General features: G+C 65.5%; 1 protein-coding gene across 2 annotated transcripts in view; it reads left to right on the forward strand.

Annotated features, from left to right (window-relative positions):
* Positions 1-12,190, forward strand: part of KIF21B (kinesin family member 21B) — a gene marked incomplete at both ends in the record, with an annotated part of 39,983 nt that extends 27,793 nt beyond the window's left edge. The window contains 16 exons of one of the 2 annotated variants that reach the window (XM_082667741.1): positions 68-262; positions 347-448; positions 1,602-1,767; positions 1,951-2,002; positions 2,173-2,230; positions 2,952-3,157; positions 3,236-3,310; positions 4,898-5,011; positions 6,577-6,615; positions 8,324-8,460; positions 9,240-9,420; positions 9,540-9,704; positions 9,905-10,022; positions 10,632-10,802; positions 11,500-11,699; positions 12,091-12,190. In XM_082667741.1, the coding sequence (XP_082523867.1) occupies positions 68-262; positions 347-448; positions 1,602-1,767; positions 1,951-2,002; positions 2,173-2,230; positions 2,952-3,157; positions 3,236-3,310; positions 4,898-5,011; positions 6,577-6,615; positions 8,324-8,460; positions 9,240-9,420; positions 9,540-9,704; positions 9,905-10,022; positions 10,632-10,802; positions 11,500-11,699; positions 12,091-12,190 (2,079 nt within the window). The remainder of the gene's footprint in view (positions 1-67; positions 263-346; positions 449-1,601; positions 1,768-1,950; positions 2,003-2,172; positions 2,231-2,951; positions 3,158-3,235; positions 3,311-4,897; positions 5,012-6,576; positions 6,616-8,323; positions 8,461-9,239; positions 9,421-9,539; positions 9,705-9,904; positions 10,023-10,631; positions 10,803-11,499; positions 11,700-12,090) is intronic. The other variant, XM_082667742.1, reaches the window with a different exon arrangement.
* Positions 12,191-14,699: the final 2,509 nt, after the last annotated feature.

Consider the following 14,699-nt stretch of genomic DNA (forward strand, 5'->3'; position numbering starts at 1 on the left):
GTCCCTCCTCCCTGCGGGCAGGGCCGCCGGCCTGGGCAGCAGCCTGAGGCCTCCTCCCTCCCCCCAGAAAAGGGAGGAGCTGTCCCTCCTGCAGGAGGCCTTGAGGAGGAAGCGGGAGCGGCTGCAGGCCGAGAGCCCGGAGGAGGAGAAGGGTCTGCAGGAGCTGGCAGAGGAGATCGAGGTGCTGGCGGCCAACATCGACTACATCAACGACAGCATCGGCGACTGCCAGGCCACCATTGTGCAGCTGGAGGAGACCAAGGTGCCTGTGGGCGGGGCAGCGGGAGGGCGCCGGGGCCCGGGGTCAGCAGCCCTGGTGACGCGGGCCCTCCGCCTCCCGGTCCAGGAGGAGCTGGACTCCACAGACACGTCGGTGGTCATCAGCTCCTGCTCCCTGGCCGAAGCCCGCCTCCTGCTAGACAACTTCCTCAAGGCGTCCATCGACAAGGTAGGCCGGCGGCGGGCAGCCCCGGGATCCGCCCTTGAGGCGAAGCGTACAGCGCCCGGCAGCGTCCCTCACAGGCGCCGGCGAGCACCGAGGCTGCAAAGCGGGCTGACGGCTTGCTGCGTGCGCGGCTTTCACGAGATGACGGGGCCAGAGGCTTGGCGTGGCACCTGGCACACAGCAGGGCCTCCAGCGGGGGCGACGCTGGCATCTGGTGCGAGCCCGTCCAGAGTAGGGCCGGGCCTGAGCCCGCGGAGGTGGAGGGGGCAGCGTGTGTGTGTGTGTGTGTGTGTGTGTGTGTCTGTGTCTGTGTGTGTGTGTGTGTGTGCTTCCGGTGGGGCAACAGGAACAGACATGCTCCGCCCAGGAGTGGGGTCAGTGGTATCGTGCAGGAACAGAAGGCATCCCTTCGCCTGTGTCGGTCCCCGGTCCCCTCTGCCCGACAGAGCGCTGGCCGTGGGGACTTCCTTCCCCTGGGGTCTGTGCCTGCGGGGCAGCTCGGGGAAGGGGCAGAGGGGCCTGGCCTCCTCGACCCCTCGCCCGCCCAGGGAGCTCTCGCAGCTCTGCTTCGCCACTCGGGAGCATGTTCCTCCGCCGGGGCTGCGGCGGCCAGCACCGCGGACGGGGGGCGTAAACAGCAGACGCCTACTGCCCCCGGTCCTGGAGGCTGGGGTCAGAGATCGAGGTGTAGGCGGGGCGGGTCCCTCTGAGCCTCGCTCCTGGGCCTGTAGACTCAGCTTCGCCCTTCCTGAGGTCCTCCCTCTGTGTGTGTCTGTGTCCTGATTTCCTCCTCTTATAAGGACACTGGTCACAGGGGTTAGGGCCCCCTCTCGAGACTTCATTTTAACGTCATGCTCTCCTGAAGAGCCCGTCTCCAAACACAGTCACGTTCTGAGGTCCTGGAGATTACAGCACCTACACATGCGTTCTGGGGATACGATTCTGCCCATGACGGGGAGTGTGCCCCCCAGCGTGGATGCGGGGGAAACTAGGGGGGCTGGGGTGCATCACAGGTCTGCGATGGGCACAGGCTGGGGCCTGGGAGCCAGCGGGGAGGCGTCTGGTTGGGAGCAGATCCTGGGAGGGCAGTGACGGGGGCCCCCCCAGCCCCAGGCCGGGAGGGGTAACCCCAGGCCTCCTCGCTCCCTGCCCTCAGGGGCTGCAGGTGGCCCAGAAGGAGGCCCAGATCCGGCTGCTGGAGGGACGGCTGAGGCAGACAGACATCGCGGGCCCCTCCCAGAACCACCTGCTGCTTGACGCCCTGCGCGAGAAGGCCGAGGCCCATCCCGAGCTGCAGGCCCTCATCCACAACGTGCAGCAGGGTACAGGGCGGGGGGCAGGCCTCGGGGCCCCCAGGGACCCCCGGGGCTCCCTGCCTCCCGCCTCAGAGACCCTCCCTCCCCCAGGCTCCCCGGAGGCCGCAGTCCAATCCCAGAGGGTGAGGGGTGGGAGGGAGGGGGAGGGCTCGGTGGGGCCTCACCCCTCGGTTCCCTCCTCCCTGGCAGAGAACGGCTACGCCAGCACAGATGAGGAGGTGTCTGAGTTCTCGGAGGGGAGGTGAGTTTCCAGGTTGGGAGCGAGCATGTGCCTGGGGCTGGGTTGGGGGGTTGCCGGGGGGTCAAGGGCTGAGCCTGGGCTTGGGGGCTCTTTGGGACCCATGAACCTAAGTCCCAGGGAGCCGGGACATCAGCTGTCGGCATCCTGGCCCTCCTCTGCTTTTTCCTTAGCTTCTCCCAGTCATTCACCATGAAAGGCTCCACCAGCCATGACGACTTCAAGTTCAAGGTGAGCCCCACCAGAAGGCGGCCGGGGGCGGGGGGCTTCCCGCAGCCTGATCCCCACCTTCCTGGGGCTCTACCCCTACCCTCAGCCCCAACCCAGTACTGCCTCCATCTGGGATGCGGTGGCCAAGAAGGGTCTGACCTGGAAAGGGTCGGGGTGCCCAGATGTGTGACCCGTTACAGCCCATTCCTTTTGAAGTGGGTGGAATGACATCATCATAGCCCGAGGCCTCGCTGTCAGAACTCACCCACTTCCCCACCAAGACTCTGCCTCCTGATGTGAGTCAGAGACCCACCCTGGATGTCTAGTTACTGTGCGTGCGGATTGCTGACTCAGCAGGGAGGGAGTCTGTCTGACACTGAGGGAGCAGCTGCTAGACTAGACGGAACCACGAAACAGGACTGAGTAAAGAGAGAAGGGAGAGCCCTGCAGACTGGGAGCGGCGCCCTGTGCACAGCCTCTGAGTAACTGATTAGCTGGTGAGCAGCAGAGGTCAGCCTGCCATTCTGTCTGCGAAGTCTAAAGAAGGGCAGCAGAGGCATTTCCTGTCAGTCTGGCTTCTCCAGAAGCCTCGGGAGACGTGCCTGGGTCGTGTCTGCCGGGGCCCTTCCATCACTTCCTCTGCCTCGGGCCGGCGGCGCATCTCCCCGCTGGAGTTCCCCCAGCTCCCCGTTCTGTGCCATCGTGTTTGGGCAGTGTGTCCACCCAGCCCTTCCTGTCTCAGGGTGAGCCCAAGCTGTCCGCCCAGATGAAGGCCGTGTCTGCCGAGTGCCTGGGACCCCCGCTGGAGGTGTCCACCAAGAACATCACTAAGTCCCTGGCCTCCCTCGTGGAGATCAAAGAGGACGGAGTGGGCTTCTCCATCCGAGATCCCTACTACCGGGACAAGGTCTCTCGGACCATCAGCCTGCCCAGCAGAGGGAGCACTTTGTAAGGAGGGAGCGGAGTGGTGGGGGCGTGGGTGGGCCCGGGAGGTGGGCCCGGGCCTCACCGGGCCCTGCATTCCAGCCCCCGGCAGTCTCGAGGAGCGGAGACGTCCCCTCTGACCCGAAGGAAGTCATATGACCGAGGGCAGCCCATCAGGTGAGGACACGTTCTAGACCCTGGGGGCAGGAATCGCTGGGAGGCCCACTGAACACCGTCCTGCACACTTTCATCCGGCCCCGCTCGGCCCCCCCCCCCCCCCACGGCCCCTTCCTCACTTCGTCAGCTGCGGCTCAGGAAACAGTCTCTCCATAAGCACCTGAGCTGGTGGCCAAGGCCGCTGCTAAAAACTGCCGGCTGCCGTGAGCTCAGCGTGGGCGGATTTGCAGTGGCCTGGCCTGGTCACGGGGCCAGTGGGCTCAGCCCCGTTCACGGCCAGGGGTCCTTGGAAGGCCTCAGCCCCTTTCAAGGTCTTGTCCTGTGGGCGGAGCGTAGGTGAGTAAGGACAGTCCTGGGAGGGGATGCAGGACCGAGGACAGTCCCCAGCCGGCCAGCCACTCACTTACGGGGCCCCACGGGCTTCTTCGGGTATCCCGATGCCTCTCAGGGTCGCCTTAATTTTCAGAGATGTTCGGTGGCCTCCCCAGGTCACACAGCGAAGTAGCAGAAGGGCAGGGGCTCAGGATGACCTCATGCACCTGCCTTGTCGGGAGGGGGACATGCGCCTGTCCCTCCCTCCGGTCCAGCCGCCCATGCCCGTGGCTGCAGATGGGCCTTTGGTGGGAGGAGTTGCAAGGGCATCTGTGCACCCGGGGCCCCACAGACCATCCCGCCCCCCGTGACAGAGAGAACACACTGAGTTGCAATTGGGGGGAATGTAGGCTGGTCTCGTGATGACCCTCCAAAGGGAGGGAGGATGGGCTGAGCCTGAGGACCACCCTCCAAAGAGCAGGGCCGTGGGTGCTGGAAGGGGTGGCGTCACGAGGCCTTGGACTCTTCCCTGGAGATCAGGTCGCGCTGTTTGTGGCAGTTGTGTTGTCAAGTCACCGTGAACACGACTTAGCGAATCCTGAGCCGTTGTTCCCGGGAAATACAGGGCTGGGCTCCTGGGAGCCTCTGGTCCCAGCGTTTTCATCAACCCGTCATGTGAGTTTCTGTTTAAAGACACCTAATCCAATATGTACCATTGACTCATTAATATTGAACTCAGGGCCAACAGCCCTAGAGCTCACGCCTGAACGTAGCTCATCTAACACGTATCTTCTCTGTAAATCACGTCCCAGCTTCCTTGAGCTCCGGACACCAGGTGGCCCTGCAGCACCATCTTCGGGGCCATTTTAAACACTGAACTCACCAACCAAAAGCACAAACATTTGAAAATCATGGCACTAAATAGACTGGAAAGGGCGCTGTGTACACTGTGAGGGAGGTAGGGCCACCTCTTTTGACCTCAGCTGGGAAGATGTGCACTTGGGTCCTCATGCCTGCAGATGACCAGGAACCCTGCGGGTGTTGTTTGGGGCTGACAGATAGGTTTTGGCGAGCAGGTGAATTAATTCCCAAATGCGGAACCCACGGATCACGAGGACCAACCCCTGGGGGCCGAGCAGGAGCTGGGCCGTAGGACCCCCTGCCCTGCCGGCCGCACAACCAGACGGAAGGTGGTGCAGGCGACGCCGCGTGCGCATGCCCGTGGGCAGAGGCGCGGTGACTGACGGCTGCCGCTCTGTCCTGCTCACCTGCCAGGTCCACAGACGTGGGGTTCACGCCCCCCTCATCCCCTCCCACTCGGCCCCGGAACGACCGAAATGTCTTCTCTCGTCTCACCAGTAACCAGAGCCAGGGGTCGGCGCTGGACAAGTAAGAGCCGGGCGCCGGGGGGCGGGGGGCGCAGAGGGGACAGGGAGGCTGCAGGCGGGTCCTGGCCGCAGGCAGGCGGGCAGCGGGGAGACGCTAGGTGTGCTGCGCTGGCCCTTCTCCCGGCACCTCTGCCCTTTCTGTGCTGCCCGTGGACCCCTCCCGTCCCCTGAGCGTGTGGGGACCACAGGAGAGGGCACGAAGGAAGCCACGGGGCCAGGCCCAGGCAGTCGGGCACGCCGAGGGCCTACCCAGAGCTGCCCCTGCCTTCTCTGCTGATGCTGATTCTTCTCTGAAGCCCCTCCCTTCGCTTCAGTCACGCACACAAGCCCCGCCCCCGCTAATGTTCAGGCCACGCCCCAGCGCCCTTGTGGAGGGTCCCTGCAGAAGGAGACCCCGTTTCTGTCACATGGTGGGGTCAGCTCACCCCTACTGAGCGCTCTCGCTGGACACTCACCTCCCAGTGCGGTGGGCACCGCCCCCCGGCGCCGCCCCAGGCTGGCACACACGTGATTCCGCCCGGAGTACATAAACCAGCCGCGAGGACTAAGAGGAGATGAGGCTCAGGGGCCCCGGGACACCTAGAAAGCAGCCGAGTTGGGCCCACACCTGGGATCTCTGACTTGTGGGCCTCTGCGGTGGCGAAGGGAGAGGCCCCGCCCTCCTGTGCTCCCCTCCGGGCCCCCCACACTGCTGGGCACCCCCGACACCCAACCTTCTGCAGCCCCCGGAGGGCTCCTCTCGGCTCCAACAGCTCCTCTGTCCTTTGGCGGAGCCCAGGCTACAAAGTGCTACTCCTTTGCCTGCATCACCTCTTCTCACAGAGGCAAAACATCGCTCCTGCCCCAAACCTGCCGTGGCCCCCCTTGCGGGAAGACAGCACCGAGCCCAGCCCACGCCAGCCAGGGGACCCCCATGCCAGCCAGGGTGCCCCCATGCCAGCCAGGGTGCCCCCATGCCAGCCAGGGGACCCCCATGCCAGCCAGGGTGCCCCCATGCCAGCCAGGGGCCCTTCACACCAGCCAGGGGACCCCCATGCCGGCCAGGGGCCCTTCACACCTTGACAGGTCCCTCTCAGCAGCTCTGGGTGGGACCCTGGCATCCCAGCCCCGGGGGCTTCCAGACCCCGGTCCTGCCCGGTGGCCCGGGTGTCGGGCCCACGTGTGTGCAGAGGCAGCTGCCGGGCACCGTCCAGCGGCCCGTGGGGCCCGTGCTTGGGGATCAGCAGGTCCCTGAAGCTCTGCTGGGAGAGGCCTGCTCCTGGGAGGGGTGGGAGGAGGCGCAGCGTCGCTCAGGGGGCAGGGGGCCCCCAGCTTGTGCAGTGAGGCAGCCGAGATCCTGGGACCAGCAAGGCCCGTGTCCCCTCTGCCCCTCCGCACCCCCATCCCCGCCCCAAGCTCCCCGGCCTGCCCCACCTCCTCTCCGCTGCCCTCAGGCCCTCCTTCCTCTCCTCTCTCCGCTCCCCCTGCAGAGAATAACCACCCTCTGACCTCCCCGTGCTGCTGCCGCCTCTGCTCCCTCGTGTGTGTCCCTCTCTCCCCCTAATCCAGCTAATTTTCTGCCCCCAGGTCTGATGACAGCGACTCCTCTTTGTCGGAGGTCCTGAGGTACACAGAATGGCTCGCTGCTCCCTTTCTGTCCCCCTTCCCCGCACCCTGGCCTCAGCATGCGGCCCCTCCTCTCCGTGGCTCCCCAGACCCCCTCCCGCCCTTCTCACCCCTGGTTCCTCTCTCGTGGGTGCTTCGTGGCCTCTGACTGCGCCAGGCTGGAGCTGGGGGCTCTGGAGGGCATGGCTTCTGGTGGCTTGTCACCGGGTGGGAGGGGCGGGCACGGGAGCCTGGGGGGCCGGAGCCCTGGAGGAAGGCTGCTGGAGGGTCGCGCAGGCTCAGCGTCCCGACTTTTACTCAGCTGTGTCGGGGGCTCCCTCACCGACCTTGGCTCTGAAAGAGAAGTGGCCCTGCCCACGACTCCTGGCCCAAAGGCCAGGAGTACCAGGAGACCTTTCTCCCTCAGCCAGCCCCGCGCACACGCACACGCGCGCCCACACGCACACACGCGCGCCCACACGCACATGCACACACGCGCGCATGCGCACCCCTCCTGCTGCCCGTAACAAGGGGCAAGTCCCAGGACCTGGTGGGCCTGAGCCCCGGCTGGGAAAGGGCCACCCTGGGCTGAGGGCTCCCTCTGCTCTTCCGGGGCAACCGCCACTCACTGTTCCTGCCCCCGGGGGTGACGCCCCTGGCTGCAAGGCTGCCACCCACCCCCTCACCCCCTGGCCCCTCCCATGGGCGGAGGGTTATCCTTGTAACTTGGGGTCTTCCCACTGCTGTCTTGGGCTCCTTCCCCGGCTCCTTCCCCTGGGCCCAAGCCAGCGTCAGAAGCGGGGAGCTGGGGGCAGGACTGTTCGCGTGCCTGCGACAGCGGGGACAGCTGGGCCTGTCCAGCCGCCGTCCGTGGGGGCGCCGGTGGAGTCCGCGGGCTCTTGAGCAGCTGCGGGCAGGGCGGGGCATCGGTCACGTCAGACGCTCTCGGCCACAGGGGCGGCGCTGTCTTTGGAAAGAATAGGCCATGTTTCAGACGTGCACGTGGCTTGGCCAGGGGCTCGTTCCTAGAGACCCTCAGTGGGAAAAAAAATCCTCCTCCTCAGGCCCTCCAGGAGGCTGGTGTGTAGCGAAGTCCTCAGGTCCGCTCAGGACAGGCGTCCTTCACCTCTGAGTGTTTGTGGGGAGGAGGGGGCCATGCCAGCTCCGCTCCCCACAGGGGCCTGCACTTTCTTCCCACAGAGCTGAGCAGGGCTCCCCAGAGGGACTTAGCCCTTTGCAGATGACAGTCACGGATCTGACCACACTGGTCCAAAGGGGCCCAGGTGGAGGTGACGTGCACGCCTGCATGCGCGCGTCTCTGCCCCGGCGTGGCGGCCTGGGCGCCCTCCCTCTCCGCACTCCTCCACCCTCCCTGTGGACGCCGAGGTGCTGGAGGAGCCCATCCAGCTCTGGGGCCTCTGCCCCGCCCAGCTGGGGCCTGGGGGCATGTGTGTCTTGGGTTCTGGGTCAGGCAGGCGATGGAGGAGACTCCCGTGTGTCCTGGCCCCTGGCCGTGCCCGGCCGGGCTTGCTCCCCAGAAGTGCTCAGGATGGCAACTGAGAGGCTGCACCACAGGCCCCCGTCTGCACGGCTCTCGGACCTGGGGGGCTGTGGCTGGAGCCCCTGCCACAGCCCGAGTGCCCCTGCGCCTGTCCCTCACCCGGGAGCCTCGCTCAGCCTGGCCGCGGTCCCGGGCTGACGGGCGCCTCTCTCCCTCTCTCCCGGGAAGGGGCATCATCACCCCGGTCGGAGGAGCCAGGGGCGCGCGGACGGCCCCGCTGCAGTGCGTCTCCATGGCCGAGGGCCACACCAAGCCCATCCTCTGCCTGGACGCCACGGATGAGCTGCTCTTCACAGGGTCCAAAGGTGGGCGGAACCCGGACCAGCCAGGTGGGGTCAGGGCCTCCCGCCCTCCCGCTCCCTTTGCCAGAGCGGGCTGCGCAGGAGATGGGATCACAGCCGCCAGGTTGAGGAGGTGGGGTCTCCTGCCGGGGCTCAGGGCTCCCCACCCCGGGCCTCCCCTCCTAGCTGGCTCTGGGGTCTCCATCCAGTACCTCCTTCCAGACCTGCCTCCGGAACTCCAGGAAGCGTGTCAGGTGCCCCGCCTTTGCTCATCTCAGCCCCTCCCCGAGCCCAGCACTTAGGGCTGCGCACTTCCTACGATTCCTTAATCCCAGCGACAGTCAGAAAACGTTACCTTCTGGCAGGAAGAGCAGCTGTGCAGGAGGTAGCTAATAGAACAGTGGGAAGTGTGTATACACCCACCTGCGTGGCAGGAGGGAGAGGGTTGTGAATCGAGGTGAGGTTCATTGCTTCCAAGTTTTCCCCCTGAGACTTGCTTGCCATCGTTCGTTAATTTGGTCGGCGATTGGCAGGCACGGGAGCTTTACTCCAGCCCCGGCGATGCCCCATGAACCTGGCGTTGGTGGGCGTTTGCCCGAGAAGCCCTGGTGGGAAGTGCCGGGCTCGTCCGTGCGCCACGGGAGCAGGCGGGAGCACGTTTCCACCCCCGGACCCGGAGCCCATCCGCTGGGCAACCCTGGACCACCTCCCCTGGCCTTGGCGGCCCCGGTGGCTGTGGGGAAGGGAGTTCCCCGGGCCCCGGCCGTGATGGCTGTCCCCCACTCACGCCCGCTCTCTCGCAGACCGCAGCTGTAAGATGTGGAACTTGGTGACGGGGCAGGAGATCGCAGCTCTGAAGGGTCACCCCAGCAACGTGGTCTCCATCAAGTACTGCAGCCTCTCTGGGCTCGTGTTCTCCGTGTCCACCTCCTACATCAAGGTGTGGGACATCCGAGACTCGGCCAAGTGCGTCCGGACCCTCACGTAAGTCGTCTCGCCCGGCTCGCACTGGTGGTGGGGCAGGAGCCAGGACCCAGCCCAGGAGACCCGCGAGGGACAGTCCAGCCCTTACCTCTGACCCTGCCTCTCTTCCTCACGGGCAGGTCCTCAGGCCAGGTGGTCTCAGGGGACGCCTGTGCGGCTGCGTCCACCCGCACCATCACCAGCGCTCAGGGAGAGCACCAGATCAACCAGATTGCCCTCAGCCCCTCGGGCAGCATGCTGTATGCCGCTTCGGGCAACGCCGTCCGCATCTGGGAGCTCAACAGGTCGGGGAGGGGCCCGGGCAGGGGCGGGGACCCCCGGGGCGGCCCCGGGCTGCAGGCGGCTCGTGCCTGGGTCTCCATCTTGCTCTGAGGGGGGATAGTCCCCTGGCCGGCATATCACCCCAGGGTAGACCCCCAACCCCACCCCAGGGTCCCCCCGATCCAACCCCCGCACCCCCGGCTGGGCCTCTCCTCCCCTACAGGTTCCAGCCCGTCGGCAAGTTGACTGGCCACATCGGCCCTGTGATGTGCCTGACGGTCGCCCAGACCTCCAGCCAGCACGACCTGGTGGTGACCGGCTCCAAGGACCACTACGTTAAGGTACGGAGAAGTCCTTGACCTTGACCTTGAGGCCGGGCTCAGTGGCGGCTCTGTTCTCCTCCTACTCTCCTTACCTTGGCCCTCTCCCTCCACTGCCTTGGGACTCATGGGAAATAATGAGAGCCCTGGGGATTTATGCTGAAAAATCACCCCCAAGGAGCAAGGTCTGTGCAGGAGGCCAAGACTGACGCGTGATCTTGTACATGTGCTGAAAAGTCAGAAAGAACCTAAGTGTCCACAGGTAGAACAACAGGCAAGAAAATTAGGGCAAACCCACAGGACGGGATGCAGCACAACTGAGTACACGATAAATACGAAAAAAACCCACAAAGAGCACAAGTCAGCCCTGGTGCTATTTGCTCCCTGGTTGTGTCATTGCAAACGTAGGTACAGGGCTGGAGACTGGGAAGCAGTGGATAAAAAGGGAAAGAGGGCGGTGGGGTTGTGATGAATGGTTTTATTTAAAGTACAAGTACTGTTATATTTATTTATTAAAAAATTGAGTAGGAGGCTCACGCCCCAAACCCACCTTGAGTCAGCCTCCCTGCCCCCAGTTCCTGTCCCCCGGGAAGCCCCCCCCACAGCCTCCCTCCCGCCCCTCCTCCGCAGATGTTCCAGCTGGGTGAGTGTGTGACGGGCACCGTCGGCCCCACCCACAACTTCGAGCCCCCGCACTACGATGGCATTGAGTGTCTGGCCATCCAGGGGGACGTCCTGTTCAGCGGCTCCCGGGATAACGGCGTCAAGAAGTGGGACCTGGCGCAGCAGGAGCTCATGCAGGTGCAGTGGGCTGCGGAGAGGCGGTCCCCGGGCAGGGCTTGGGGGCCCTGTGTCCTGGCCCAGAGCCCCCCAGGCCTGCCACTTCTGCAGCCTCTTCCCCACCTGTGTTTACCCCCCTGGCCAGCACCCTCTTCCCCCAGTGCCCCCCCGGTCTACACCCTCTTCTTCCCCCCAGTGCCCCCCCGGCCGACACCCTCTCCCTCCTGTGCCCCCCCACTGGCCGTCACCCTCTTCCCCCCAGTGCCCCCCTGGTCTACACCCTCTTCCCCCCAGTGACCCCCCCGGCCGTCACCCTCTTCCCCCCAGTGACCCCCCCGGCCGTCACCCTCTTCCCCCCAGTGCCCCCCCCGGTCTACACCCTCTTCTTCCCCCCAGTGCCCCTCCCCCGGCCGGCACCCTCTCCCTCCTGTGCCCCCCCACCGGCCGTCACCCTCTTCCCCCCAGTGACCCCCTGGCCAGCACCCTCTCCTGCCTCCACCATCTGCCTTCAGGCAGCAGCTCTCAGGAAGGGTCTGCTCTCAGCCCCTGGTCTGACCAGTCTCCCCCTTCCTTCTCTTCCGACCCCTCTGAGGGCTAAAGGTCTCTGTACCAGTGCAGGGTCTCAGGGTGGAGCATGGGAGCAGGAATGAGGGACTCACCTCTAGAGCCTGGGGCAGGGCTCCCCGCTTCTCGCCCTCACGGCTCGCTCCTCCCGCAGCAAATCCCCACGGCGCACAAGGACTGGGTGTGCGCCCTGGCCTTCGTCCCGGGCCGCCCCATGCTGCTGAGCGCCTGCCGCGCAGGCGTCATCAAGGTCTGGAACGTCGACAACTTCACGCCCATTGGCGAGATCAAGGGCCACGACAGCCCCATCAATGCCATGTGCACCAACGCCAGGCACATCTTCAGCGCCTCCAGGTGGGTGCCGGGCAGAGAGCTCTGCTCCTGTTCTCCACCCTGTCCCGGGCGCTGTCCCCGAGGCCAGGGCATGGAGCAGACCCCGCGGCGCCCCTGGCCTGAGCCCGCCTTCACAGAGCGCCCAGGGGGGTGCTGGGCCCCAGGCTGGGACCACCCCCCGTGTCCCAGCCCTTCCTGCCCCTGACACAGCAGCCTGGACCCCTGTGCAGGTATCTCAGACCACAGAGCAGCCCGCCTCCCTCAGCCCCAGCTCTGGTCCCATCCAGGGACGCCCAGGCCCTCTGTCCCAGGGGCAGCTGCTCAGACGGCCTCTTCTTTTTCCTTCTTGTTCCGACCACGTTCCCTGTCTCCGCCTCCCCCTTCCCGCCTCCCCCTGCCTCTCCCCCCACAGTGACTGCCGGGTAAAGTTGTGGAATTACGTCCCTGGACTCACCCCCTGCCTTCCGCGCCGAGTCCTGGCCATAAAGGGCCGAGCCACCACCCTGCCCTGACCTCCGCGCCCCTCCGCTCTCCTCTCTCCACCCCCATCCTCCCCCTCTTGCCTTTCCCCTCTTTCTCCACTTCGATCTGAGCTGCTTCTTGACGGTACGAGATTGTTTTACTCCTCTCCCTTCTCTCCCCCCGTATCCTGCCTGCCCCGAGATTGCCCCGCCTGCCCCTCTTCTTTCCGAGCATGGACGGGGGGCAGACCCCCAGGAGAGGGGTGCCAGGGGGCAGAGAGCAGAGGGGGAGCATTCAGGCCTGGACAAGAAAACAAAATAGCAACAACGGAGAGCAGCCGTGCTCAGAAGCCTGTGGGGCCTTGGTGACCGCAGGCCCCTCCCTCTGCCCAGCTCCCCTCCACCCTTGCAGCCACCCTCGGCCCAAGTAACGCTTGCCCCTGGGTCCCAGCCCCGCCTGGCAAGTTGGGGGATGTGGCCCGTGCTTTGTTCGAGGGTGGCCCGCCGTGGCCTCTTCAGGAATTGACCAGCCCTCTCTTGCTCCGCCCAGTGACCTGACAGTGAAGTTCTGGAGTGCCCGGCGCCTGGTACCCAGCGGCCCCCACTAGAAGTGAGCTCAGAGGACAGCCTGACCCTCGGCCCAGCGGGGCGGCGCCCGGGGGACAGAGGCTGTGGGCCTCCTGCCCACCTTCCTCTCCCCGACCTTCCTACGGGACACTGCCCCCTCCCGGCCCCTCCTCTTGGGGACAGGGAGGTCGGGGAGCTAATTAAGCTGTGAAGCCAAATTCCCCTCATTTCTCTCCCTGCAGCCTGCCCCCACCCCCCCACCTGTCCCGGGTTCTCTTGCCGCGCTGGCCACGCCCTTCCTCCAGCCTTGGCCCGGGGGGCCTGTCCGGGAGGTGGGGCAGCCCTCTCCGTGCCCCTCCGGCCAGCAGGCCTCCCCTACATTCTCTGGCCCAGCCACTGCACCTGCCTCTGAGCCCAGAAAGATAGCCCTCAGGTAACCATGGAAACCAGGTGCAGGCAGCTGGCCCTGCAGCTGACCTTAGCCCCTCGGCCACCAGTGGCCACTCCCCGTGGACCCCAGCAATTCTTTGGGTCCCTTTCTGCTGGGGCCACGGTGGAGCTGCTAGAAAGATTCCTTTGGGGAGACGGTCAGCGTCCTTCAGTTATTTAATTTATTTTTTAGTTTTATTTTTTGCTGTTGCCTCCTGGAAACTGACTTGAAGTTTCTTCCCACAAGCTTGTTCCTTCAGCTCTTAGGGGCCAGCAGTCCCAGAGGGGATCCGCCCCCCGCCCTCCATTTGCTTTGCAGAGGAGGGCGGCTCCCCTTTGACTCTGCAGCCTGGGCCCGTCCCCGACCTCACCCGGGGGCCGCTCTAGTGCCCCCGCCTCCGGCCGCTTGGCGCGTCAGTGCCTTCCTACGCCGGGGCCTGGCACCCGCCCCGGGCAGCCTTACACCAGCCATGCCCGCAGAGCCACATGTGTCTTCTCACCCGCGGGGTCTCCTGCCCGCTGTCCCCACTCCCAGAACCCCGGGTGGGCCACGTAGGAAGCAGCTCGGAAGACCGTCCACCATGAAGGGGCTTGGACGGCACGCCCGGCCTGGCCCCTCCCCAGCCCCCCTGCATCTCACCCCGGCCAGGCAGAGCCCCTGGCGTCTTTCCCTGGTTATTCAGGAGACTTGCGTTCAAGCCTTAACTGGCACGGGCCAGGGTCTCTCCCTGTAGGGCCAGCGGTGAGGATGGACTCCACTGAGTTTCTCCTTTCCTGGGGGCCGTGGACTCCCCGCTCCCGGGATGTTGTTCAATCCGCATTCTTTTTCTTTTTACACACTTTCTCTGACGCTTAACTGGTCTTGCGCTTCCTGGCCTCACTCAGTCTGAGCGCCGGGAGCCCCAGCTCTGTTCAGAAGACGCAGTGACTTTTGGATCTTCCGGAGGTGGCCCTGTGCTCTCCCCTCGGTGCCCCTCCCCACGTGGCCAGGGCAGAACTCGCCCTGTCCCCACTGCTCCGAGCTGCCCCCCAGCTCAGAAAGCCGTCCTGCTGTGAGGGCCCCCTGCTGGACTTGGGGTCGACGATGGGGGAGCAGACGTGCAGCAGGGACACGCCCAGAGCCGGGACAGTGTCTTCAGGACTGGAAATCCCTCCTGCTGGGCCATCGCGGGGGTGCCGGGAGCCCCCTCGGCCGCTCAGAAGTGGGTGCAATTCTCCTCTCGGGCCCCGGCCCTCCCCCCACCTCAACAGAAAGCTTCACCCTTGCCTCCTGTAAGGAAGAATCTGCGTGACTGTTTACAAGCTGTAGAAACACAAGGCTGGAGGCCTCGGCCTGGGGCCAGCGGGCAGCGGCCGCAGGCCTGTCCTTGCACAGACGGGCCCTTGGGCCCGTGAGAGGTGCTCAGAGGCCCTGCCCGTTTCCTGCTGCTTCTCGTGGGTCAGCTACCTCACGGCAGGCTGGCTCTGCTGTCCTGGCGGGAAGCACTGACTCTGAACTTGAGGTCTCGGGAGCCTCTCCCAGCTGTGCTCCAGAGCACTGAAGTCTGCCCGCTCCTTCGGGGAT

This window comes from Grampus griseus (assembly GCF_964374135.1).
Source record: "Grampus griseus genome assembly, chromosome: 1".
Classification (NCBI taxonomy): Eukaryota; Metazoa; Chordata; class Mammalia; order Artiodactyla; family Delphinidae; genus Grampus; species Grampus griseus.